At 40.6% G+C, this 27,948-nt stretch overlaps 1 protein-coding gene across 1 annotated transcript; it reads right to left on the reverse strand.

Moving 5' to 3' along the window:
- Positions 1-1,774: 1,774 nt before the first annotated feature.
- Positions 1,775-26,783, reverse strand: si:dkey-234i14.6. The gene is made up of 5 exons (XM_017689626.2): positions 25,936-26,783; positions 16,577-16,753; positions 7,902-8,120; positions 4,081-4,294; positions 1,775-3,217 (listed from the first exon to the last, which is right to left on the reverse strand). The coding sequence occupies exons 1-5, from the start codon at positions 26,407-26,409 to the stop codon at positions 3,039-3,041; spliced, it is 1,263 nt and encodes a 420-aa protein (XP_017545115.1). The 5' UTR covers positions 26,410-26,783; the 3' UTR covers positions 1,775-3,038.
- Positions 26,784-27,948: the final 1,165 nt, after the last annotated feature.

A 27,948-nucleotide genomic window follows, 5' to 3' on the forward strand; every position in this document is an offset into this window, starting at 1 on the left:
ATGTCAAAATAAATGAAACTTATGAAATGGATTGTTCTGGTCCTAAAATCTGATTGGCTGAGCCGCATTCGAAGCCTGTAAAGTCCAGAATATACCTGCACCTATGACCGCTTCAAAACAACTGTATTGTGTATTACTACCCCACGACACAAAAAAACCCTTGTGCTGTTAATGGAATAATCTTTGACTCTTATGCTGTTATGGACCACTGAGTATATTGATGAAGTCTCATATCTTGTTTAAACAGGCTGGAATTAAAGTACTTACTGTATGATTAATATAGCATCCAACCCAGGCTGAATCCCAAATGGCTCTGTACTCCCTAATAGTGTGCTAGCTATGAAAGTTTAGAAATTCTAGCCTCTACAGTCAAACAGTGCATGATGTATTGAGTATGGATATGGCCCGAATGACTATTTATTAGCTGTATTTTGTACCATTAGGGTGTGGTATCCAATATTTTGATTCCTACGTAGTGCACTACTTAGGGAGCAGGGAGCCATTTGAGATTCAGGCCCAGCATGAGAAGAGGGCCGCCGCTGGACAGGCGCTAAATAAGACTTGCGGTGGTAACTTGGTGACCAAAAAGTACTTATAATGCAAAAGGTTTTGCTTTAAACAGTGCTATGTTATCATATGTTTATGGTTATGTGACACAAAATCAAAGAAGTACCCACAATATACAGCGGTGGGTGACCCAACATTCTCCTCATTCAGTGGTCCATGGTTGCTTAGCAACAATACCATACACTAAAGGAACTATATTTCTTGGCGGAATACTTTTTGATGTTGATTACTACTAAAAATAACAAATTATTTTCTGAGAAGGGGGGAGATTAATCATATTTCATGTTAGCCACTATTTTATGAAAGTGATAAGCCACTTCTATACCAGTCTACCAGTCTGGGTGTTACTTCACGTGATAAAATCACAGTAATCCATAGCCTTTCATGGCTTATTGCTTTATTAGATCATTTTTAAAGAAATCCACTTAATTTATTTGATATTCAGTACATTTAAGAAATCAGGATGCAGGTTTTATCTAATATGCAGCTTGCTTAACAGATGATTAGAAGCTACATTAGCTGACACGGTTTTGTGGAATGTTCTACCATTCTGCCTCTCCTGCTCACTGCTAATCATTTTATGGCACTATGTTAACTCTTCAGGCTCTTTTATTTGAAGTTTGTCCCAAATCATAGCGCAATATATCAGCTACTACCCCTTGTCAATCAGTTCCAAGGAGCAAGGTGACACTGGAAAACAAGAGGTAGGGGTAAAAATGGGATTGGGCCTTGTTAGCATATCAGCCTACTGTCTTACATCCCTCCAGTAAACTCACAGAGGAAGAACAATGCATGAAAAATTTAAAATTTTGGGTCATTTTACCAGCAAATATGCATCATCTAGAAGGTGGTTGAATTTTCAGATTCTTCATTTGGACAAGCATGTAGTTGGTACACTGGGAAACTTGTTTGTCCTGTGTAAGTGTGGCCTTTTGGACTTCAGTCTGAATAACTCTCTCCTGCCAGTTCAGTCTTCAGAAGTTAACACCAGGTGGCAATAAAATCAAATACATGCTGTTTTCTGGGTTTCTTAAGGTGTATGAATATTAATTACTAGCATTTTTTATTTTCTGCTTCCTCAAAATGGACTCAAATGATCACAAGCTACTGAAATTGTCTGCTTTGTACTTAAGTTAAAATAAAAAATGATTTTATCCCAAACCCAACAAAACACATTACAGGCATAAAAAAGTCAGAATTACAGCCATTTAGATTTCATTTTATTAACCAAAGATGTTTCATTATACGTGTAAAATATAGCAGAGAATGAAAATACTTGAGTGCAGAACCTGTGTGTATCCAGGCATGTCTGTAAATAAAAACAACAACAATAATAAAGAAACTTAATATCTTCCCACAGCAGCTGTGAACGGTTTCAGTCTGAAAGCGTCTCCCACGCACTAATAATAAACCAGATCTTAAACAAGACAGAAATGGTGTGCAGCAGTGAAATCGGCATTTGAATAAAAATGAAGGTATCCAAAGGGTTTTTGATAAAACAGGGTTAAATGAGAATTCAACTGATTTTTTCTCAATTTCTGTAAAAATTTAGCGGTTGAGATGTAAACAATTCAGAATTTTCTGATGCACATGGTGCATTGGAGAGAAATTCCAACCTGGATTTTTTTTGCAGAGGTGATTGCAACCAGTGATGTCTACAACACCAATAACACCTGAGTTTTTATATGTAAGGGTGACAATGGACAAATAGTGGTAAGCCTGGAAAAGAGAGTCCTGCATGTGTTTAAAAATATATTTTAGGACAAAACTTAATCTCAGAACTGTCATAAGACATCAAGCAGCATGTTCATAACCAATGCATATAACTTTTAGAGGCATGCACTATTCGGACACACCGATGTGAACAATTCTGTTTCTGTTAAATGGAGCATTTCACATCAGACCACTCTGAACAACTTTGTTTCAATTTTAATGGTTTAATTATACAGACATTATGAAAAACTGGTGGAATTTCTCTTTTTGCGCAGACTGCAGTCATTGTTACACTAATGACACTGTGACACTGACCGACACTGTGCGTGTCAGAACATCAACACAAGCTTTTAAGTCTTCACTTCACATGGACGGTTGCTCTGTCCATAAGAACACAGTCATCTTTGACCAAAGTTAAACTAGATCCTATTCTTCACAGAGCAAGAACGTGTACACAAACTTTGGTCCTTTTTGGCACTTACACTAATCAACAACAATCCAAGTACGACAAAGTTGTAACAACACAGTTTTACACTTTAACTGTGACCATGAAGTCATGTAAGCTTTTAGAGACAAAACCATTTATTTTCTCTCTCTCTCTCTCTCTCTCTCTCTCTCTCTCTCTCTCTCTCTCGCTCTCTCTCGCTCTCTCTCGCTCTCTCTCGCTCTCTCTCGCTCTCTTCTCTCTCTCGCTCTCTTCTCTCTCTCTTTCTTTCTCAGCTTGTTGTTGTGTGCTCATCTGCTTCTGGCACACACAATCATTCAAACAATGTGGTGGCCAGTCCTGTTTGTCTGAAGGTCTCAGCCACTTGTTTGGAGTGCTGGATTTTGGCTGAAAGCGCCTCAAACACATCGTTCTGGTCCTGAGCAGTGGCAGTCCTGTAGATGAATATGCCCAGTGACTCCAAGCCCCTCAGGCCCAGGTTCACACCACAACCTTTCAGACAAACATTAATACCATATCATAAAAGGGAAGCTCATAACAGAAACTACATAATGTAAAATGTCACAAGTAATACATTGACTATATGGCCAGTCTGACAGCCTTTTTATCCAAAGCTCCCAGCATAATTTAGTACTCAACAGTGGCCAAAAACAGCTCCAAATCTCAAAATATCAAGGGCCAGGCAGCTGAGGATGCCTCCAAAATGGCAAATGTAAAGTCTACAGCAAAGGTTATGGTCATGACGTTCATAACTGGATAATAGAAATTTGACACTGCACACCTAGTGCACACTGCACATCTCATTTTAAAAAGTGTCATTACTAAATGATCATGCTTTCCTAATTGGATTTGCAATAACAGCATCTTAAATAGAAGAAAATATAAATTTAGAATTTATAACAACTCAGACTTTCCTAGTTAGTACAGAGCACTGTAGGTGACATCCTGTATAAATAAAAAAATAATGTGTGGTCACAGCTTAGTAAGGTGTGTGAATGAGATAATTAAATTGTGGCCATGAGTAAAAGCATGGAATGAGATCCTAATGCTTGTCTTAATAAGGCATGGGAATGAGTCAGTTAAGTCTTGACCACAGCGTAATATGATCTTGTTCCTACATCTTATTAAGTCATAGCCACACATTAGGATCTTGTTCCCATGTGTTAATATGTCGTGGCCATGCATTATTTTTATTTATATGGGATGTCCCCAACAGGGCTCTGTAAGTTAGCTGTTAAATGATGAGTTACTTGTTTTAAAAAAGTATGATATTAAACTCTGCAGTGCTTTTGTCTAACATGACTTCTGTTACTATGAGCACATGTTAAATATGTGGTCTGAACCCATAAACTGACCGGTATCAAAGTTGAGCACGCGGGCAGCCTCTCCTTCCACAGTGACAGCCACATTATCCCCCTCAATGTAAGCAGCGCAGACCCGCCGGTGGGACAGCATAATCTCAAATAGCTTCCGGCTGCACTGCATCCGCTGCAGGGTCAGCTCACTTAGTCGAGGCTCAATGTCCGTCTTATAGGCGTTGAAGGACTGGTGGAATATGTTCTTCATGATCTACACCAGGAGAGAAAAGGCAACAATGTAAATGTCAATGTAATGAGATTTTGTTCAAAAGAAATGCTGGACCACTTCTATGAAGGTCTGTGTGCTTTTTATCATAACCAAAAAGCTCTAAACCTCAGATTATCCAATAATAGTTACAGCCAAAGAAAAGCATGCTCATGTCCTGTAAAATATAGAAAGTATTCAGACATTATATGACATTTTCTGACACATCCAGCGCATGTGTTCACTTCTACACTTGATGTCTTGAATTGGCGGCTCCTGAGTGGCACAACCATCTAAGTGTTGGCCATATCATCAGGATATCATGAGTTTGATGCCCAGTAATGCTACAGCCATTCATGGCTGAGAGTGGAATAGTCATTCTCTTTGGGTGGGTATGATAGCCCCCTTTCCCGCATCCAGCGCGATGCTAGCTGATGTAACAGTACTGGATGTTAGTGTTCTCCTCCAAGGATGTTCAGCTGTCCAATGCTGCTGTGTTAGTGGCAGTTTGAAACAATGTGGTGGTTGGCTTCACATGATTTAATGGAAGAGTGTGTTTGCCTTCGCTCCTGTTTCTCTGGTGGTATTCTGTGATTTGGGAGTCCTAACTAGTCAATGGAATTGGACATGACTATATTAGGAAGAAAACTGGAAAACATTAAAAAACTGATGGGGAAAGAATATTCAGACACCACAAATTAATAACAATAATACATTGAAAAGCTGTTGTTGCCAATTATTGCTTCAATAAGAAGGAAATAGCTTTTGGCAGTATTGTGGTGTAAAATTTGTCCTTGTCTTCAATTCCACAAGGTTACGAGGGTTCCCTGATGAAGAATTTAAAAATTGTCAATGGGGTTCATTCAAGGAGATTGACTGGGCTTTAGAAGCTTCACCTTCTTTTTTAGTTATTTTGCCTGTATGTTTAGGGTTGTTGTCTTGTTGAAAGGTTAATCTTCTCCCCAGATTTAGTTTCTTAGTTAATGACATTAAATTCTCCCATAATATGTCTTGATTCTTCACTCCATTTATGTTTCCCTCGATATGCTGTAGTGCCCAATACAATTTGCAGAGATGCAATGATGCTACCATGTCTACTTCACTGTGGGGATGTTTTTCTTGGGAATATAAGTGCAACCCTTCTTTCTCCAAACATGGTGAGCTGAATTAGTTATGGTTCCCTGGACTTTCCACTTGCTTATTATCAAACCAGTAGTACTGGCAGGGATGTTTAAGGTCATTGTCATCACACTGTAGTGTCCTTTCCATGTAAGTGTCTGGTTCATGAAACTTTCATGTGATGCCTGAACAAGGAGAGATCTGAGTATGAATGATGGATCAGCTTCAGTGCATGAAATCAAGCAACAGCCACAGTGCTGCAATTACGTATCATTTACCTGAAGCACAGCATAATTCATGCTGATATTTTGTTAGGGAGCCAATAAAATGACAGCATTCAATGGCTGTGCTCATAGACAGAGTTTGAGGTTGAGCAGTGAGTGTACTGCCCCCCTGCTGACCAAAATTTAAAGTATTAAATTAGGATGTCTGAGAAGAATAAAATGTGAGTTTTAAAAAAAAGGCCCAGTTTTTTTAAAGATAGTAGAGTTTTGGGCAGTGTCAGTAGTATAACACAAAAGTACAATGTAATGTCTTTAAATGGAACATGAAAGACTTGCAGCATTTGTTTATACCAGTGTGTAGGTAAAATAAGAACATCCACCTTTATACTGGGTCACCAGGTGCACACATTACTAGTATGAATGTATTTTCTATTTTTATTCTTATTATTGGTATTATAAATGATATTGATAATAATTTGGTTAGTTTACTGCAAGTCAAGTATTTTTCAAATTATTACACTTAAATTAAAACACACTTCTACCAGAAATGACGTTTATTTTACAGATATACCAAAGATGAAACCGATGAATACAAAACTGTTTGCATGCCCTCGTTTTACATTCAGATTTGACAATGTAACTTTGATGAACAAGGGCAGATTTGTGTATCAACCTGAAATGGATATATGCATTTAAAGGATATTAAATCACAAAAAACTGACTGAATACTTATTTTACCCTTACTGTATCTAGTTGACCTAACTTGCGTTTAGCTAAATTTAGTTTCGGAATTATGATAACTGTGAAAAATGATGTACCATACATTTCCTAGGCACACACACACACACAAAGAAGTGAGTAAATGCCACATGCTCCACTGACTCACATCCTTGCCCCCCGCCCTCCTGCCATGGTGTCTTGGTAACGTCTCCTGTCTTCTGCACCCGTCACACACATAGACTCTCTCTAGCTGTAACCAGGTAACAGCATGTGTCTGTGTGAATGACGTGCTCTGTCACAGTAACAGCTGAGCGCTGTGACGCCACTGTCTTATTAAATCTCCTCCCTTTCTCCGTCTCTCTCTCTTCCTCCTCTCTCTTTCTTTCTCTCTCTCTCTCTCTTTCTCTGTATCTCCTGCACTCTCTTGCTTACTTTATTTCACTGTTGTTCTTGACTATATGCTCTTTATAGTGACACAAACTTTGCCCTTTATTTTCACTCGTTCTTTCCATTCTTTTTTTCTGTGTCCACAAATGCATCCATCTATTCATCCATGCATGTCCCATGGGCCAGCATGTGATTTTAGCAGGATAGTATGTGTTTTAATTAGTGCTCAACTAAATCACTTTCTTTATGTCTGTCACTCTGTCTCTCTCTCTCTCTCTCTCTCTCTCTCTCCCGACAGCAGCAAGTACTTTTATGGCAGTAGTTGCACAGCAAAAAATCCAGTAAATTAACTTTTAGCAATTAAGTTTGTGATCTACACTCACTACAGAACATATAACACATACTGTTAGGATATGCTGCCAAAAATGTATGCGCTGAAAAAGTATGAGACAGCACCACTGTCTACAGCTGCCAGGATGAACATAAACCCAACTGCAACCACACTGGCTACAGCTGGAGGAGTGATTAGACATTTACTCCGCTGTACTCTCTCTGAAACACTCCTCTGAAGGTACGGTTGGTTACAGTACTTTTCTCAGCCTGAGGGAGCAGGAGAGCAGGTTTGAGAGCCTCACAAAGCATCAGAGAGCTTTCATCGGACCTCTCAGCCACTCATGTGGAAAACCCCACTGCAGGCCAGCACACACGGCTCCCAGAACAGGGAAACCTGTCACTTCCATAGCTCTGCCTGACTGTCATCAGGAGGCAATGGCTTACATAACTTTTAATGCAACATATTATATAATTTGGTAAATATAATAGTTAGAAAATATATTTCTTATGTAAGTTGAGAGGTTCAGGAAGATAGTGGAGAATCACAGATTTTCTAAAAGGACAAAATGTTACTAATGCAAGAATCTTGTAGCCTTGTAGTTACTTTACAGGAGGTGGGGAAAAAACACTTACTTGTTACTCAAAGTCAGATTAAACCATTTGTTATGAAATGTTCACTTAATGTAAAGAGCAGCTTTGGTGTAAAAAAAAACAATGCTGAATAAAAAACAGTGTAAAGAGGTTTTTTAATAACAGCAACAATATTATATAAAAGTATATTATATAAAATACAATATTATATAAAAGTGAAGCAAGTGTAAGTGTATTACTGAGGAGTTGGCTGTGTGGCGCAGGAACCGCATCATCTTTGAGTCGGCGGATGTGCAGGCCAAGGCCATGTATCGGTTCCGGAATGTTCCGTAGATCTTCAGGTGAAATCCGGGTTTGGCTGAGGCCTGAGAGGAGCTGCGAGGTTCTTTAATAGCGTCAATGCCGTACGCTGACAGGTCAAAGTACAGGCTGTGTGCCCTGATCTCAGGTGTGGGGACCTACAGTGAACAGAGAATAACACAACTTTTGAGTGTCCAAAACAGCATAAAAATCCTCAATTCACTTAACCACCCTGTCACATTAGACGCAACTCAGTAAACCTGCTATTTTATACATGCTTCTATATTGGCATGCTATAAATATATATTTTGGACAGATCTACCTTCGATTTCGCAAAGTTTTGATATATATTTTTTTTCTTCTGCAGGGTTGCACCGCAGCAGCATCCTACTTGGAGGCTCCCCAGTGATCTCAATGATATTATTTTGCATGTAAGAATGAATAAGATTTAATACATCATCCATTTTGACCCAGAAAATATTAACAAACATTAAGGTAAACAGAACAAAACAACTACATATATATTGTGTATATTGTGTATGTACACTGACTGGCCACTTCATGCGTTACACATCCATGTATCTACACTTTTTGTCCATATTATCAGCTTCACTTACCATATAGGTTCACTTTTGTAGTTCTACAATTATAGACTTTAGTCCATCTGTTTCTCTGTGTGCTTTGCTAGTTCCCTTTTACCCTGTTCTTCAATATTCAGGACCCCACCGGCCCACCTCAAAGCAGGTATTGCAGTGACATAAACATGGTGGTGGTGTGTTGGTTTTGTGCTGGTCTGAGTGGATCAGACACAGTAGTACTGCTGTGTTTTTAAACACTTCAGCATCACTGATGGACTGAGAATAGTCCACCAACCAAAAATATCTAGCCAAAAGTGTCCTGCAATCACTGATGAAGGACTACAGGATGACCAACATAGATTGTGCAGCAACAGATGAGTTGCCCTCTCAGACTTCATGTCTACAAGTTGGACCAACAGAGTGTATAGTGAGTGGACACACACACACATTGTCTAAGCCGCTTCTCCCTCAGGGAGGGTGCTGGAGCCTATCCCAGCAGTCATCGGGCAGAAGGCAGGATACAGGTGTGAATACAAGTCCCCAGTCCATCGCAGGACAGACAGACAAAACATACACAATCACTCACACATTCACACCTAATGCCTGGTTCATACTACACGACTTTTTCAGTCGTCAGGTTTTGGGCTGTTCACACTACATGACTGGTTGTGCTGTAATCGCGAGTCTTTCGGTTGTTGTGGCTTTCACACTACATGACTGATCACCCTGGGGAATCGCAGACTCATCTGGCTGCTGTCCAAAAACAAGAGAACACACGAAAACTAAACTCTCGTGAGAACTTGCAATACCACGTAGAAAATAGGTCATTTCCAAAATGGACGTCAATAAACAAGTAATCCGAGTTGGCACTGCGCTGATTTGTAGTGAGAAAAGAAAGAAGAAAAAGGAACATCAACTGTTCCTCCATTTCTTGTGTCCAAGTAGAGCGAGAACCTCTTGTAGCCGTTATTCTGTTTGTGTCCTCCTCGACTGGCGCGCAGAGAGATCTTCAACGGTGACGCGCTTCTCTCTACGCGTTCCCATTGGCTGTAGCTAGACGCTGCTGTTGACTCACAGTCGCCGACTGGGCTGGATATTAAACATGCTAGATATTTGCCAGGCGTCTGCGATTAGTCGGCGACCACTCGGCGACGGCTCGGCGAGCGTCTTTCAGCCGTTCACACTACACGACTGAGCGAGCGCCAAGTAATCACCGATTTGCCTCCGACCACAGCGATCTACAAAAAACAGTCGGCGACTGAAAAACCAGGCTAAAATCGTGTAGAGTGAACTAGGCATAACATGTCCAATTTGCCTCACTGCATGTCTTTGGACTGTGGGAGGAAAGCCATGCAGATACGGAGGAACTCCACACAGAGAGGCCGCCGGTCACCCAGCCAGGGAATCGAACCGAGGCCCTCCTCACTGTGAGGTAACAGCGCTACCCATCGCGCCATCGGGCCGCCTTGAAAAATGATCAATTAAATATAATTAAATGTAATTGTAGTAAATGAAAATTATTAAATAAACAATGATATTACAGTAATAATAATAATAAAACTACAGACTCAATACTCAAAGGGACCCATATGGTTTATACCACTTATAGTAAGAAACAGCCCTGGGGAGGAGATGTTCCTCTTCTAAAATGTTCTGTCAGAAACAGAGATGATGAGATATTTAGTTGAAAGAATAAAAAGGAACATAGGCATTTTGACATGGTAGTGTGCTCTGGGGTGTTTGATGTTGGTCAGTCAGACTCCGCTGCCGTGCATGTAAACAGCACTATAAATAAACTAGTCTTTTTCTCATTATATGTTTCGGGTTTTGCTTAGACTAAGAATTTAGTCAGGCTACAGTGTGCACGTAAATGTTAAGTGTTAACAGTGTCAACCGGTTGCTGACCTAGTTGACGCAGGAAGTTGACTTCCTTTCACTTGGATTTTAAAGTGGAATGATCACCATTTTCCACTGCACTCATTATTCCCTGATGTAAACATCATTCCACTGACGTCAACAATGCTGGTGTGTTTCATCTCCATGTGTAATAATGCAGAAATTACCCTGGCAATTAGATCACAAACAGCTAGGTACATTTATTCATTAGCAGATCAATGACAAATGACCATGTTTCATGCAGCTGTAGAAGTAAGAGGTAAAGAAGTTCCCTTTCATTTATTGTGAATGAAACAAAGCTCATCATTTTGCCTTTTCTATTTCTGTCAAACGGTGGCCTAAAAACTGACCATCGCCCTTTCTGACTCGATCAAACATTACACTGATGCAATGAAGATAGGAAATTTGACTGAATAATCATATTTCCTATGTAAGGCAGAATCTACTAGATGAGCAGGCACTGTTTTCTAATAAATGCAGAAATGTTAGCACAGTGTGACCCAGCCAGGTCATATAAGGAAATGACTGGTCTCTATTACAGCTGAAATGAAGATTCAGAAATGACACTCAGTGAGCATGAACCCCTGGCCTCAGTTGACCCCAATCTCTTTCAGGAAAACATACACACAACTCAGGAACACATAACATTTCAACCATGATGTTTCATCCTTATGTGTTGCTTCTTTTCTTGTGTAAAGCAGTTTATGATTTTGTAACTAAAATGAAAAGTGCTGTATGCAGTGAGGGCGATGAAAGATTCACACTTGATTTTGTTGTTTAATACACTGTCGTATGTCCACTTAACATTTACACACGTCCTTTTGACTTTGTACTTTAGTATGTATAAGAATAAACCAAGATGTGGTAGGGACAAAATACAAATTAAAAACAATAATACTTTGTTGCAAAGCTGTTTTTGGCAACTACAGATAGGAGACATTTATGGAAAGAAATATTAAATGTTTTTGTAGCGTTGTGGTTTAATTGTGCCACATTTCACTTGGAACTTGGGACTTTTCTAATTTCAAAATTTCCTCTATAAATCTTTAATGGGATTATAGTCCGTGGATTGGCCAGGCCATGCAAGCACCTTTTCCTTCTTTTTTAGAAAAATGTACTTTGTTTGGGGTCATTGTTGTGTTGAAACATCTTCACTTCTTTCTTGGCTGATGAAATTAAATTAATCTCTAATATGTTCTGGTACTTCCCTTATGTCCTGTAATGTTCTAGTACTATTTGTAGAAAAGCAGCTCCATATCATGATGCTACCACCCCGGTACTTCACTGTGGGGATGGTATTCTTTGGTTAATGTGCGCAAACCTTCTTTCTCAAAACAAGGTGAGCTGAATTGTCTTGTCATATGGTTTGAAAGGAATTCTGATTTGTCTAAATCATGTGCATGTTTTAGATCTCCATGCTCATTTTTCAGCAGAGGAGTTTTGCTGTGGGCTTATGAACAGAGATACACTATATTTCCAAACTTATTCATTCACCCATCCAAATCATTGAATTCAGGTGTTCCAATCACGTTCGATCGCTACAGACCTCTAAACTTCATGTGGCCTTCAGATTAGCTCAAGAACAGCATAGAGAGCTTCATGGAATGAGTTTCCATGGCCGAACAGCTGCATCCAAGCCTTACATCACCAAGCACAATGCAAAGCGTCAAATGCAGTGGTGTAAAGTGCCACCACTGGAATCTAGAGCAATGGAGATGTTCTCTGGAGTGACGAATCATGCTTCTCCATTTGGCAATCCAATGGACGAGTCTGGGTTTGGTGGTTGCCAGGAGAACGGTACTTGTCTGATTACATTGTGCCAAGTGTAAAGTTTTGGTGGAGGGGGGATTATGGTGTGGGGGTTGTTTTTCAGGGTTGGGCTTGGCCCCTTGGTTCCAGTGAAAGGAACTCTTACTGCTTACATTTATGGCATTTTGCTGACGCTCTTATCCAGAGCAATTGAACATTTTACACAGGTAGGCCAAGGTGGTGTTAGGAGTCTTGCCCAAGGACCCTTATTGGTATAGTGTAGGGTGCTTGCCCTGGTCAGGGACTGAACCCCAGTCTACAGCGTAGAAGGCAAAGGTGTTAACCACTACACTAACCAGCCACTGCTTCAGCAGACCAAGAGATTCTGGACAATTTCATGCTACCAACTTTGTGGGAACAGTTTGGGGATGGCCCCTTCCTGTTCCAACATGACTGCGCAACAGCGCACAAAGCATGGATGAGCGAGTTTGGTGTGGAAGAACTTGATTGGCCTGCACAGAGTCCTGACCTCAACCTGATAGAACACCTTTGGGATGAATTAGAGTGGAGACTGTGAGCCAGGCCTTCTGGTCCAACATCAATGTCTGACCTCACAAATGTGCTTCTAGGCTTCTGGAAGAATGGTCAAAAATTCCCATAAACACACTCCTAAACCTTGTGGAAAGCCTTCCCAGAAGAGTTGAAGCTGTTATAGCTGCAAAGGGTGGGCCAACATCATATTAAACCCTATGGATTAAGAATGGGATGTCACTAAATTTGAGCGAATACTTTTGGAAACATAGTGCAATTGGTGTGCAGTTCATTGCTTATTGTTCTCTGTGTAACTGCTGTTCCTGCTTTCAGGTCATCATGCAACTGTTTATCGAGTGACTGCCGGCCACACACTTATCTTCCTTATCATTAATCTGAGAGCACCATGGTGCACCTATCTGGGGACAATCAGTTATGGCTCCATCTTTCCACCTGAATATTATTGGAACAACTGCAAAGACTGTTTAAGGTCTTTCCTGAGGCTCTGCAGTTTATTTCATTCAAGTGTGTAATAATGTTTTCCCTGAGAACTTTAGGGAGCTCCTTCACCTTCGCTTTGACTGCTACTTGTTACTTTTCAATCAATTGCAACGTCTTTTAGAACGATACCATTATAATTATATATGGAATGCAATTATATCTATAGGCCTAGACCATGAATTGGCAACCCAAATGTTAAGAAGAGCCATTATGTCAAGTTTCAACAAAAAATCTAACCACCTTGGGAGCCACAACATTTCATGTCTGTTTTATTGAAGTAGCATTTCACCATCTTGGCTGTAAGTATGTCACAGTATGTGCTAATGTCCTAATATAGGCTAAAAACACAAAAAACGCAAACACAAACGAAAACACAAGACTTATTTTGCTCTGCTTTAAGCTTTAGCTCAGCTATACTGCCATGAAATGTGCATGCTTCTAGTAAAAAAGGGGTATTAATATTGTCTATATTGTTGTTTGTCAGTTAAAGGAATGTGCTATGTGTTCGGGAGTGGTTTTAGTTAGAGTGGGTTGTGTTTACCAGGGGGTGGAATAGTATGGCTAGAGATGACCTGTGTTTCAGTGATAGACATTGTTTTTCTTTTCAGTGAGTCAGATCATTTTCAGTAAGTCAGATCATTTTCAGTGAGTCAGATCATTTAATAAAAGTTGACTCTTTCAGTTCCCAAATAGTCCTTTATTCAGATACACTGTCAAATTTCTTGATTAGTCAAATTAATAGTACTTTTTTTTTTCAATAAAACCTTAGTCTAATTTCTAATTAACGTAAATTGCATTATATTGGTTATAAAAATGTTTTAGATGTTAATAAGTAAATTTACTGTATGAATTTCAAGCGGCAGGAAAAATGTAGGAAAAACCATCAACCAGTCACCAACAAGGCAGGTTAGAGTCAAAAATCACAATAAGTAGTGAGCCACACTGGGAACCAGCTAAGAAATAACACAAAAGCATTTGTTTTATCTTAATTTCACAAAAACGAAAAGAAAAAAAATGGCTCCTTAAGTCAACTCCCAACTTTCACTTAAAAGAGCCAAGCAATGAATGACACATTACTATTGCGTTTGTATGTGTTTTTTTGCCTGGTGATTAATAAAGAGAGCCTGTCATGCCCACCACCCCTCCCCCCACCCCCTCATGTCTCCAATACAATGTCATTATTATTTTCATCATTATTATTAGTAGAACTAGTGGCCGTAGTAGTAGTATTAGTTATAGTAGTAGTAGTCCAGTAGGCTTCAGTGTAGTGGTAGTTGTGTATGGCTGCCTAACTGTGAGTATAAAAGATCAAGCCTGTGCAGACCTTTCCTTGAACCCATCTGCTCCCCATTTGTCACTGAAAACCCCCCACTGACTACTAAATAGCTTACATTTATCTCTCAGTCACTCCACGCTCATAAGCAGCAGTGGCAGCTGGTCAAGCTGTCACTCCTATCTTGCTAAAAGCACTCAATCTGCAGGCTGCAGTTTCTGGATTATTAAATAAATAAGTGCAACTGGCATCCACAGTTGGTCTGCCTTTCATTCAGTCTCCATCAGATACCATATCTGCCTTCTGTCTGACCTTTGCTGGCCTGAGCATTTTTTTTATCACTTGTCTCACAGCTACAGCTCTGATATGCAGGATTTAACTAAAGCAGTACGATATGAAAATAAAAAGCCACATGAGTGATGCAGTGATAGAGCTATGCAGCCACAGCCTCTCCACTGAAGTATATTTAGCATCAAGGTAAGAACTCACTTTTAGATCTGCAGAGTTGATTAGATGTATTTTCTAAAGAAAGGCACTGCCTGCCTCAGAGGAAATGAACTGAAAGTTCTTTTTGCAGGCAGTAATCATATGTTAGCATGAGCCCAAGGTCACCATGCCAATTGTCAAGCATTAGACAGAGGGGTATAAAGGGAACTGTGTTCCCTACAGTAATCAAGTTTTATCAGATACCTTCGGGATAATCTGGAGTGATCCAAAACATCTGTGTCTGACTTCACTAATGCTATTGTGGCTGATTACAATCAAAACCTCACAACAGTGTTCTGACATCGGGAGTAAAGCCTCTCCTGAAGACTAGAGGCTGTTACTGTAGCAAAAGGGATGAACCCCCTAATAATTCCTTTAATTCCAGAAGATAATTTGGAAGAGCAGTGTCTACAAGCCTCTGCAAATGTTGAACACAAGTGCATGAGTAGAATGGAAAGGTCTGTGGTAAAACAACAGAAACAATAAAACAAGGGAAGAACAAATAGACGTGACACAGTACTAACCTTACAGGCAAAAGCAAACAAAAGGTCACGCAGGAAATGGAAGACTGAGCAAACACAGGGGTGTAAATACACAAAGAGGAAACAAGAAACATTTGGCATTATTGAGGGGTTGGGACTATGGACAACACACAGGCGAGACAGATAACAAAGAGGCAAGACAGTGGAGATGGCAGGAGCAAAAAGAACAAAAAAGCATAGGGCTAGGCACAGGAGGAAGGTAAAGGAAAGTAAACAGTGCAAGAATGTAACACATCTGATTTTCACTTAATCATCAGTCACGGTCAGCAGGGGTGCCCGAACTTTTGCATATGAGTGTATAATGGGGCGTCCAGCCTGTCTCTCTCTGATTTATTCTGCATTATAGCTTTGTTGGCTAAACCCTGTTCACACAACCATTATTTAAATAATGATAACAATGACAATGCTGGTAATATCAGGATAATTCTAATCATGGTGGATGCTAAAGCCACAAAAGAAACAGAAGTTGGAACAATTGGTTGATTTAAACAAAATAAAAAAACAAAACAATACTTACATTTATTGAAATGTAATGTAATGACAATATTGTTCCTGTAATATCATCTACATCTGGATGCTTTCATACAACCTATACCTTTAACTGGATTATATGCTTGGTTCAGCTTCCTAAAATCTTAGGTAATTTTAAAGGAGCATTCTAACATAAAACTACCATTTAATATGCTGTTTGTCATATCATGTAACGTTCTGTAGTGCAGAATTGCAGCCTTTATTGTATTTTTATCCTCATTGTGTTTTCGTACATCAATGTTTTTCAAACATTTCTCTCACCTTTAAGGTACACGATCAGAAGTGTTTTTTCTAGTCTTTAAATAGATAAACCACCCCCTACAGACTGCTGCTGCACTTCTGCTGGAGGTGAGCAGGCCTGTTTAGAACAGATGTTTGCATTTTCATTTTGGCCAGAGTGTCACTTTAACTGTGAGAGTGTTTAAAGATGTGCTTGCAGTTTTTGGAAAGCAGGCCTAGGCTGCTGGTATGTCCAACTTCCCTGGTGTCCAGTTGTATTAGAGGAGTTAATGGTCTGTAAAGCTGACCTGTCTCTGGTCCAGTCTCTCTATGGTGGCATTCGCTCCATAGGCGTGGCATGACTCTACAATGTACTCTGAGCTAATGCCCAGCACAGAGCAGGAGTCCCCACAAGAGCCATCGGCTACTACAATCACCCGGGGCCATTCTCCACTCGGGATCCGCCTCAGATACTCATCTGTGAACTAAAGAGAAAGAGAGACAGAGAGAAAGAGAGAAAGAGAGAGAGAGAGAGAGAGAGAGAGAGAGAGAGAGTGCTTTAAGTGACACAGTGGTTGGAATTCACCTACTTGTGGTCCCTCCACAAGTGTGTTATTTTGTAACTACTACAAAGTTTGCCTAGCTTTACAGAGCACTGGCAAAAATCCCATTCAAGATCAGAAAGCACAACTCAAACACGGTAACATTTTAATGCATATAAATGAATCATTTTGTTCTACAAATATTTTGTATGGATGAGACTTGGAGGGTACAACAGATCTGCTATAGCTGTTGTCAGACCATCAAGTTTAGCATAGTGGCAGATGTAATGCCAGTGTCCTTTCAAACCTGCCTTGTTTGATTAGCCACAACAACATAGTGCATCCCAGTAATACAGCATTAACCTTATCTAGCAATTCCAAACATTGTGGTGGTCCATTTGTAGTTGTTCTGTAAAAAACTGAGTCATGTGCTATAAATTCTTATCAGGCTAAATTACACTTTTGAAAAGCTTGTCCAAGCAGTTGCTAAGAATGAATGCATGTATGGACGGACCTCAACCAATCACTGCTTCACAACCATCTCTAAGCACTTCTCCAGACTGGCAGCTCAGTGACAGAACTTTTAATAGACAGGCAGGGGTGTCCAATCGGTGAGACTGCAGGTTTTCACTCCAACAAAGCAGGAGGTCTCCTGATGAAATGTTTGAAGACTAAGACGAACTGATTAAACCAGAAGAATTAAGTGTGCTTGTTGGGGTTTTTGAAGAAATATGTTCTTAAATCACCTTTTAATAAAAGTTTTGTAATAATCATTAACTTAGAAATGATTAAAGACAGAGTTATGAGCATTAAACAGAGACAAACAGATCCAGTTGCCTGAACAGCAGGCTTAACACATCCAAATATGGAGTTTCCGCTCCAGGAGCAGATAGTGTAGGCCATGAAAGAGATCTTTGATGGTAAAGTGCACCTGGCCTAGGAGCCTGAGAAGTGCTGCACATTCAGCAAAAATAAGCCAGCCGCTAGTGAGAGAAATAGATAAGAGCCAGTAGCAACTAGCCCGTTAATCAAAATTAATGAGGAGAGCATCCAACACTTGGTGACCTAGTGTGCCAGGATAAAGGAATTATATAAAAAAGTATATATATATATATATATATATATATATGTATATGTTGATATCCCTAGGAAATAAGGGTTCCTAAGAAAGCTTGAAAAAAACAGTTCTATTGGTACCCAAGGTGATTTCAGGATGTATCAAAAAAAGGTGGGGGGCGATGATCTCACCCCCGGGAGGGGTGATAAGCTCACCCAAGAGTGGTATAAAATGTATGGTTTTTGAAGTGTCTGTACATTTTGGCTTTCGGGCGCCATTTTGTCACATTAGAACTAAAAAATGAAGAAAGCCTTTTCTTTCCTTTGAACCGAAGCTGCGGCTGAAGTTTGGTTTTTACATCTGACAAGATTGATTCTTCACTTTTCTTTAACTTTTGCAAGAACGTTTTTTCAATTTTTTTATGTGCTTTTCCTTTTAAATTAGAAAATGGATGAAATTAAAAGTAAAACTTTGAATTAATTAGTAAAGCTTTTCCACATCGTCTGTGGGCTGAAGATGAGGAGCTCTGGATCCCGACGTGCTCCAGCTTGTTTTGAGTGAAAACCTGCAGTCACAGTTATTGTATTTATTAACATCCAGTTTAAAATGATACTTAATGATAAATAATATTAAAAATGTTAAGACAAGGTAGTAGCTAATATATCATTGATTGAACTTGAGAGGAAGCAGGATCCAAGTGGAAGTTGGTTTTGTTAAAATCCATGGGGAAAAAAATAAAGGAAGAAATAAGACTGATGCTGTACACTAAGAAAACTGGAAAACTGCAGACCAACAAAGCTAACAGAGCAAACAGGGCTACAAGTAGCAAACAATGCCAAGCAAAGAGCAAGACAAGAGGTATAAATACTTGGGAACATGAACAAGAAACATCAGGCAAGGCTGTAGACCTGACAGGTGAGGGGCAAGAAGAAAGGGTGGAGCCAGATGAGGGCAGGAAAACCAAAATGAATCAAAAGCACATGGCCAGGGGGACTTTTCACAAAGCAGGATTTCTCAGTTAACATAAACCCAAAGATCCCTCAGCTTTTTTCCTACCGGATATTCTTGACTTTGGGCTTAAATAGTCTGGCTGAGACACGAGGGAAGGTAAACAAGATTTAACAGACAAAGACAAGGACAAGGATGTTACAGATAAGTTAGCTTTTATTAGCTTGGCCTTAGACATGATTGACAGTTTATTAAAGCAGTTAAGAGTAAAAAGGAAAATTCCATGCTCACATTTGCAATTAACATGTTCTTTTTGAAGGTAAATATTGATGCCCTCGTACACCTATCCATTCTTTGAGATTTGCATGAAGACATTGTGTAAAAGATGAGATATTCTAAGCATCTTATATCACAGTTTCAGTCAGGCTGTCCATTTGTTTAGTAGATGATGTTTGTTCAATGTTTTGTTTTTTTTCAGTTCTGTTCAGATCTCAAACTCATTAATGAGCAGTTGTGTTTTTGGCCTGCTAAACAGATTTATTCTGGTCCAGCCCATTTGACACTGAACAGACTGTAATGTGACCCCTTACCTAAAAACATAGGTTTAATGGGATAGCTTCAGGATAGGGGTAATGCTACACATTTACCAGAAATGTTATTTTTAAACAATTTATTTAGAGTTCTCTGTTCTCTGTTGGAAAAATACCATGTCCATGAAGATCATCAGCCTTTATTACTCTGTCTCAAAGCCAACATTGTAAGGAACTACTAGTTTGGTTAAAGAAAGAAAAGAAGAATGAAAGAAAACTACAAAAAATTCAGTAGGCCAAGGAAATGTGGGCGTATGAGAAATCTACAATTCAATTATTCTTAATATAGGCTATATCATGTATCAATGTCCAGCTCAGAGACAGGATAGGGAGCATGTTTAAAGTGTAGATAATTATAAGGACGTGATAGCACGACTGCAGTGGGATGTTTGGCCATTGCTTCCCACTCACACTGAGCCAGACGGACGTCTCATCAACTAAAAGACCCCTAAATCAAATCAAACTCAATTCTAGTTTACTTTATTAGATGTGAGGCCCTCAGTGTGTCCGGCTACATCAGTGCAGGCTTAAAATAGGTAAGACTAGATACGGCTTAATGTACGAATGAGACAGGTTGAATGCAGACTCTCTGGCATGCGACTGGATGTTTACAGGATGAGCAACTAACACAAACCGTTGTGTAAATATACAAATGCACCATCATTTTATACCAGAATGCTGCTGGTCACTGAATTTTGCAGAGAAACATTTATTGCTGTCATATAAGCATTTAACTCATACCTTTTTTTTTTCTTTTTTGTAAACATTTCATGAGGAATGGATCAATAGAAGTGTTAACATACATTACAGTGCAGCATTTTTTCTTCTCCTAGAAAGTGATTTATTTTGGAGATGTGATATTTTATGATGACACCAGTAGCTGTCATAATAATATCATCACCTCATATCTTTTGCTAAAATTCTTGAACAAGTAGGACCCTCCCTACAGGAATTGTCTCAGATTGTCTACAGAGATTGCTTAGGGCTCCTCCTGAGGAGGCTCACAGTGCAGATAACAAGGCTGAAGAAACCCAAACAAAAGTCTGTCACGACTAAAAATAAACGCGTCTTCATGTCCAGTCAGGAATGAATGCTCCTGCGGCGGGCAGTGAAAAGCTACTGGCCCTTACAAAAGAATGAGATGGGGAGGAGGAGAGCAGCAGGTCAGCTCCAAATCACAGGCATTGATCTGAGACACAGACAGAGAGAGATAAAGCAAGTGCGAGAAGTAGGGAGGAAAACCAAAGGGGAACAGTGAATCTATTAAAAGGCTTTATTGCTCCCTCTCACCTTCTTCCTGTGTCAGCACTGTTGCCCAGCCTCTTCTCAATGCAATCACCTGTACGTAAAGCCTGCCACGGGTAGTGCAGCATCAAATTCAGTCAGTTCACACAACACATCACTCAGTGCTGTTCACAGTCTGAGATTACAAAACACTGTGATTTGAAGATTTAAAGCAATAGCTAAGCAAAATAAATCAGTTACATTATTCTTTTCTCTTAAACCAAATGCAGTCACTCAGCCAAGATATATTGGGTGGACATTAAGGAGATGTCTTTTTAGATTTTTCTTTCCTGTGGGATGCCGCAGCACCAGGCTAATTGGCAGTAATGGCCAAAATACACCAAGCTAGTACCTGAGTAAAAGTAGTCAAATAAAAGTATATGCAACATAAATATACAACAAACATATGGGCTAAGTGAGTTAAGCCTGTTTCTGCAAGGCAGAATATAGCAGAAATGTATTTCCAAAATAGTTGATGGCAAAACATACAGAACCATCCCAGAAAATACTCCACTGTCAATGTGAAAGTGAAAGTTAAGAAGGCCATTAACTCTGCTGCTCTACTAGGCTTGAGTTTGATCAGCTAATGTACTTCATGTACTTAATGATGTAACTGCACAGCCTACGTGAGATTTGGGATCTGTTAGATCTGCTATCTATTAGCAGAAACGGAATATAGTTTACCAAACCATGTTTTTATTAGTGTATAATCACCTGTAACTACAAGTTTCTGTTAGCTTAGAATGAGCCATTCTCATCAACATAGGGAGTGGGTCCTCTTCCAACTAAGGACCCCAGTTTGCACCACCATGTTTCTACAGTCGCCCAGAACAGACCAGCCAAACATTGACTCTAGAGAGAGCTTTTCACATTTTTATGTTGAGGTGGCAGCTTGAATTTGATGATGCTATAGCACTGGCTAGACTACGTAGGAGGAAGAATCAGTGGTTGCTGCCAGTGCTGACTAACTATTTTGTGTGAGAAGCTTGAGAACCCAAACTTTGACAAATGTAGGTTCATATGTATTATTTAGCACAAGAAAAAGCAAGGCAGAGTGAATCCTTGTCCTAAAAGAAGCAAAAACATGGCAGCCTTCTCAGGTTTTACTACACGCTTGGAAGGGTGGGCATTCAGTTGGTTGCAAGCTTTGGCTTCACCGCTAGACTCCTCATACTTTTATACACTGCACCTTCAACACATTGCTATAATAGCTCATTTAAGTGATTTGGATGGTTCAGTGAAGACTAACTATTTTAGCGTACCAGCTAAAGTATTTTTGTACACATATATTATTATTCAGTCAAATGAGCTCATATGATCAATGAAGCAATAAAATGACTCATCTTTGAGTAGACACTGCTGTTGATAAGCAAGTTCAGCTGATGGTGATGTCAACCACACAGATTAATCCAATGTTTTTATTTCTGTTTTATCTTTGGAAGTAGATAACAACATGATTTTTATCAGCATATCTAGAGATTTACATTAGCATCTGGCTGAACTGAAGACTGAAGAGTGAAAGGCAGATAAAATGGTTGATAAGCAGTGATTGGAGGGCCTAGAAAACAAGGCAAGGCTTGAAAGTGGTCTGTCAAAGAAGGACAGTCAGACAAATACACAAATCATTAATGATGCCTTTGAAAATATTCCATACACATCATTTTAGCACCATTCTTGTATTAAAATATTAGTCACTTAGGAACAAAGGCACACAATTGCCAACAACAGCAAGACAAGATGACAGTACAGTAATAAACCAGAATTTGTTAGGAGGCCCCCTGGTGGCCATGCGTCCTGAAGCAGCCACTTGTGTCACTTAATAGACTTCAGGTCTTCAGTTTAGGAAATGGTTTGAATTTCACTTCCAACTCCTGCAATATCATGTATCTGATAATGATCTTTAAATGCCACACAACCTTACATGATTTCCAGCCATTCTGAAAGCTTGGCAGAGCTGCCTGGGCCTAGTTACAGTTGCTGAGCTCCTATTGGACATTGGGTATTAAGGGAGGCATTAAGTGAAAGATATACTATGATTGGTTGAATTTATTTGTAAAAGTATATTGTATTCTGGAAAGTCTAGTTTTTACTTCACAGTTTATTGCATAAAGTAATGGAGTTAAAAAGAAATTAGTGGAGTGAAAGTAAAAGAATGTCAAAAAAATGGAAATACTTGAAAAAAGACAGATACTTGAAAAAGGTACTTTAATAAAGAAATTAAATACATGCATATGCATATACATGCTTCCATTATTTATTAGCTACATTAACTTCAAAACAAGTTTTGCCTAAATGACTGCAATCGAGCCTGAAGCAGGCTGTATAGTGATGGACCTGTGAGGAGACACGCAGCAGACCCCTGGCCTTCTGCGGTCTGTCAGTAGAAGTTCCCACTGCAAAGAAGAATAACCAACATTTCCCCAATCTCACAGAGGAACGCTTTGAAGATTCATTTCTCATCATACGTTCCATACCTACCGCTTCCCCTTAAGGAACATTTCATTCTTCATCAGGTTTAATGGAAAACTCTCCTGCTCTTAGAACATCCTTCACATTCTAATCCTCTGCATGCCAGGCAGTGGCGTTGCTCAAGGCTGCTGTCTCTGTTCAATCTCACTCGTGCATTCAGGTTTTTTTTTTTTTTTTTTACTGCTGTGCCTCTGCACTCTTGTTCCGGAGGCAGTGGCTGTTTTCTAATGATAGCACAGAACAATCCCACAGAACGGGGTGGAATAGCAGGGGCCAATGTACGGGTGAATCGACTGCTTGACATGCAAACCCTTGTTTCCTGCACACAACACTATGCAGAATACAGTCAGCACCAGCACGTTCATGCAGCATCCAACCAAATATTGTACTATTTTAAAATCCTATTTTTAATTGGTATCAAAATTCCGTCAAAGTTCTTTAAATTTTGAAAAGGGTCTTCATGCTCATAAATCTAATTTACGAAATAGTTCTTTAAAAGAACCACTCACTGAAAATTCCTGTAGTGGTTCCTCTTTGGTATAGCTCCAAACTTACACTTTTGGCTCCTTTAGTTTTAAGAGTGTATTTTTGCTTTCCGTCCTCTAACCTCCTCCTTCCACTGCCCTTTTTCTCTGTCCCAATGTGTCTCTCTTTTTCCTTCCTCACAAGATGAAAACCAGTTGTCACCTTGAAGGTGGGCAGGCGTCCAGAAATCTACAAATCTTTCTCGAAAGAGAACATGAGGCTACATTTCATGTGAAACTTTTCCAAGCCAATCAAACACCGTGGGATGCATGCTGATGTGATTACTGCTGCCTTTAAATCTGCCAAGAGGCGCCCAAAGTCTTTAATAGGTTCAGTCACTTTCATCTTCACTCCTCTGGTGCTCTGAGCTGGATCTGCTCTGTCAGGTGTCCTGCTGGGTGCTTTACCAGAGAGACTCAGAAGCTTTATCTGGATGAGCAGAACTTCCTTCAGAAGCCTTAGTCTCCCAGACTGTTCTCCTGCACAATCCTGGGCAATTAAATTTATAACATCATTTCTGGATCTACTGGTTTGCTGGAGACAATGTTTCCACCTGCCATTGTATTTCACTGTAAACAAATTGTAGTGATAATTACATTCTTTTAAGTATTCTTTTTACCATTTCTACTATTATAACTGTAATGAATCAATACAAATATAAAAATTAATTTTTATTTAGTGTGACACGCTGGGCAAACCTTTCTTTTTTATACAGGTATACACGGATGCACATACACACACACACACACACACACACACACATACATATGCAAATGCACTATATTTCCAAAAATATTCACTCACCTATCCAAATAATTGAATTCAAGTGCTCTAATCACTTCCATGGCCAAAGGTATATAAAATCAAGCACCTAGGCCTGCAGACTGCTTCTACAAGCAATAGTGAAAGAATGGGTCGCTCTCAGGAGCTCAGTGAATTGGTACCGTGATAGGACGCTACCTGTGCAACAAGTCCAGTCATGAAATTTCTTCTCTACTAAATATTCCACAGCCCACTGTCAGTGGTATTATAACAAAGTGGAAGCGATTAGGAATGACAGCACCTCAGCCACGAAGTGGTAGACCACGTAAAATGACAGAGCGGGGTAAGCAGATGCTGAGGCTCGTAGCGTGCAGAGGTCGCCAACTTTCTGCAGAGTCAATCGCTACAGACCTCCAAACTTCATGTGGCCTTCAGGTTAGCTGAATAACTGCATAGAGAGCTGGAACGGGTTTCCATGGCAAAGCAGCTGCATTCACACCTTACGTCACCAAGCATAATGCAAAGCGTTGAATGCAGTGGTGTAAAGTGTCACTACTGGACTCTAGAGTAGTGGAGACATGTTCTCTGGAGTGACAAATCACGTTTCTCCATCTGGCAATCCAATAGATGACCCTGGGTTTGGTGGTTTCCAGGAGAACTGTAGGAACTCTTAATGATTCAGAAAACCAAGAGATTTTGGACAATTTCATGTTCCCAACTTTGTGGGAACAGGTTGGGGATGGCCCCTTCCTGTTCCAACATGACTGCACACCAGTGCCCAATGCAAGGTCCATAAAAACATGGATGAGTGAGTTTGGTGTGGAAGAACTTGATTGGCCTGCACAGAATCCTGACCTCAATCTGATAGAACACTTTTGGGATGAATTAGAGTGGAGACTGTGAGCCAGGCCTCCTCTTCCATCATCAATGTCTGACCTCACAAATGCGGTTCTGGAAGAATGGTCAAAAATTCCCATAAACACACTCCTAAACCTTGTGGAAAGCCTTCCCAGAAGAGCCCATATGCATGTGAAGGCAGACTTTTGGCAATACAGTGTGTGTGTGTGTGTGTGTGTGTGTGTGTGTGTGTGTATATATATATATATATATATATATATATATATATATATATATATATATATATATATATATATACAGTGTGGAACTTAAACCAGTCAACATTATATCACCCTGGTCACTCCAGCATTACACTATACCCCCCTAATCCAATTCAGCATTACACTATATCACCCTAGTCAACTGCAGTATTGCACTATATGACCCTAGTGAATTCTAGTTTTACACTGTATCACTATAGTCCACTCCAGCATTACACTATATCACCCTGGTTCACTCTAGTATTACAGTATATCACCATGATCCATTCTAGTATCATATGATATCACCCTGATTAACTCATATACATATAGCACCCTGGCTCACACCAGTCCTACCTCCTTAAAAATACAGAGAAGCATGACCTCACTAACCTTTGTGCCTAAGTGCACTTTCACGTCCACTTTTTGCTTCTTCTGCTCCAGTATGCTGAGCAGGTACTCCTGAAACACTCCAATCTTGGTGAAGAAGTGCTCGTTGTGCCAGCAGCCCTCCATGTTGTCGAAGTCCACGCCGAGGCCCAGCAGGAAGCGCACGCTGCGCGGGTCCAGCGCGATCTGCTGCGGTCTGCACAGCAGCGCCGTCCTGTAGCGCTCGTCCAGCACGGTGAGTTTCAGCACTTTGCCCGTGCGGACAGCGACTAGCGCCGCCGTCAGCCCGATGGGTCCCGAGCCCACCACCAGCACGGAGATGCGCGCGCGCCACTGCCGAATGCCGTCCAGGCTCGCTTTGACGAGCACGTACACGGCCACGGCCAGCAGCGTGCTAAGCGCCGTGTCGCACGCGCTCCCGTACTGCCCGTCCGCGCTCGAGTTGGTGCGCGGGGCCGCGCCGTCCGCCCCGTCCATCGCGGGCTGCCTCCTTCACTCCCCCGACAGATACGCTATTTCCATCACGCGGTGACCACGCTGCAGCGGGAGGGAGGCGCGCGGTGACACTGACCGGCTACAACAAAAAGCGCACACAACAAAACGGACCTTTCCACAACTCTCAGATCTCCTGACCGCGTGGATTCACCTGATGCATCAAAACCGAAGAGAAAGCGCGGCGCGCGCGCTGTACTGCGCTCCTGGAAGGGCTGAGCTGACTGTGGCGCGAGAGTGAGCGTGTCAGTGTGAGAGCGTGTGAGAGCGTGGGGGAGTGTGTGTGTGTGTGTGTGTGTGTGCGCGCGCGCGCTGACTGAGAGGCGAGCTCTTTCGCCTCGATCGGGACCGGACACGTTGTGGTTTTCTTTTCCACCACCCGCATTCCAACAGGCCCCGCCCACCCGCTTAACGATTGGTTACTAGGCCGTATAACATTCAGAAGCAGTTTTACGATAGTTTGTCGGGATATAGGTGGGGAAAAAACTCGCTCTGCGTCGCTTAGCAACGAGAGACGCTACAAAGGACTTTGGGCTTTTTATGTTTAGGTTCGCGGTATCGAACAGGAAAACTTGTGGGGGAAAAAACTACAACGCGTACAGACGGCACCCTTCCTAAACCTATGGTGGTCCGCCCCGGCAGCTTTACAGTAATTCTGTTATACATACTGTAGCTTACCTAAAGCTAGAACGACCAAGAAATGACTATAAACAGTCCTCAGTGCAGCACCTACTGTCGGCATTGTCTTCCCACATTAAAGCCCGTGGCCTATTACTCAGCACTCAAGATCCAAGGGCGATGAGGAGGTCTCTGGCTCTTGCAACATGAACCAAAAGTATCTTTAGAAACATACCTCTCAGAGCTATTTTCAGCAATTATTGATCTAAGGGGCCAAAAGGAGTCAAGTCGATGAAACTATATATACTATATATACTCCACTAGAGCCCTGCCAGTGACTGTGCAAAACTGATGAAGCAGTTATGGGGTGCTGGTAGGCAAGAGATGTGAGTTAAAGGGGAATTCCAACCATTTTTCAAAAGTTCTCCATAATATCCTGACTAAGATTTAAACAGAATCGTTCACTGCAGTGGTGATAGGAACCAGACGCCCAAAGTGCTTAATGCCTCTAAAAGCTCCCTCACAGAAAGTTATTACATTGACTGGTAATGAACACAGTGCCTGATTCCTGTGGCACTGTTTTACGATAGTTTTGACACAAACCTTTGGGTTGCAGTTTATTTCTTTAAATCCAGAGGCACATGCAGATGATTGCAGGACAAATTGGTCTTCAAACATTTGATTTTACGCTATTTCACCATGATTAAGAATAAAAATAATAAGTGCAGGGAACATAAATATACCATAATCCATTGAAATCGTATTTTCACACACCGCATCTCATCTCCAGGCTTTTTTCCTGTTCTGTTTTAAAACACTAGGTCATGAAAAGGTGCAAATACATACCTTTTCATTGGGAAGTGCAATTTAAGGTACACAATTGGACCTTAAAACTACTGTTGTACC

The sequence above is a fragment of the Pygocentrus nattereri genome, chromosome 8, assembly GCF_015220715.1.
Source record: "Pygocentrus nattereri isolate fPygNat1 chromosome 8, fPygNat1.pri, whole genome shotgun sequence".
NCBI lineage: Eukaryota > Metazoa > Chordata > Actinopteri > Characiformes > Serrasalmidae > Pygocentrus > Pygocentrus nattereri.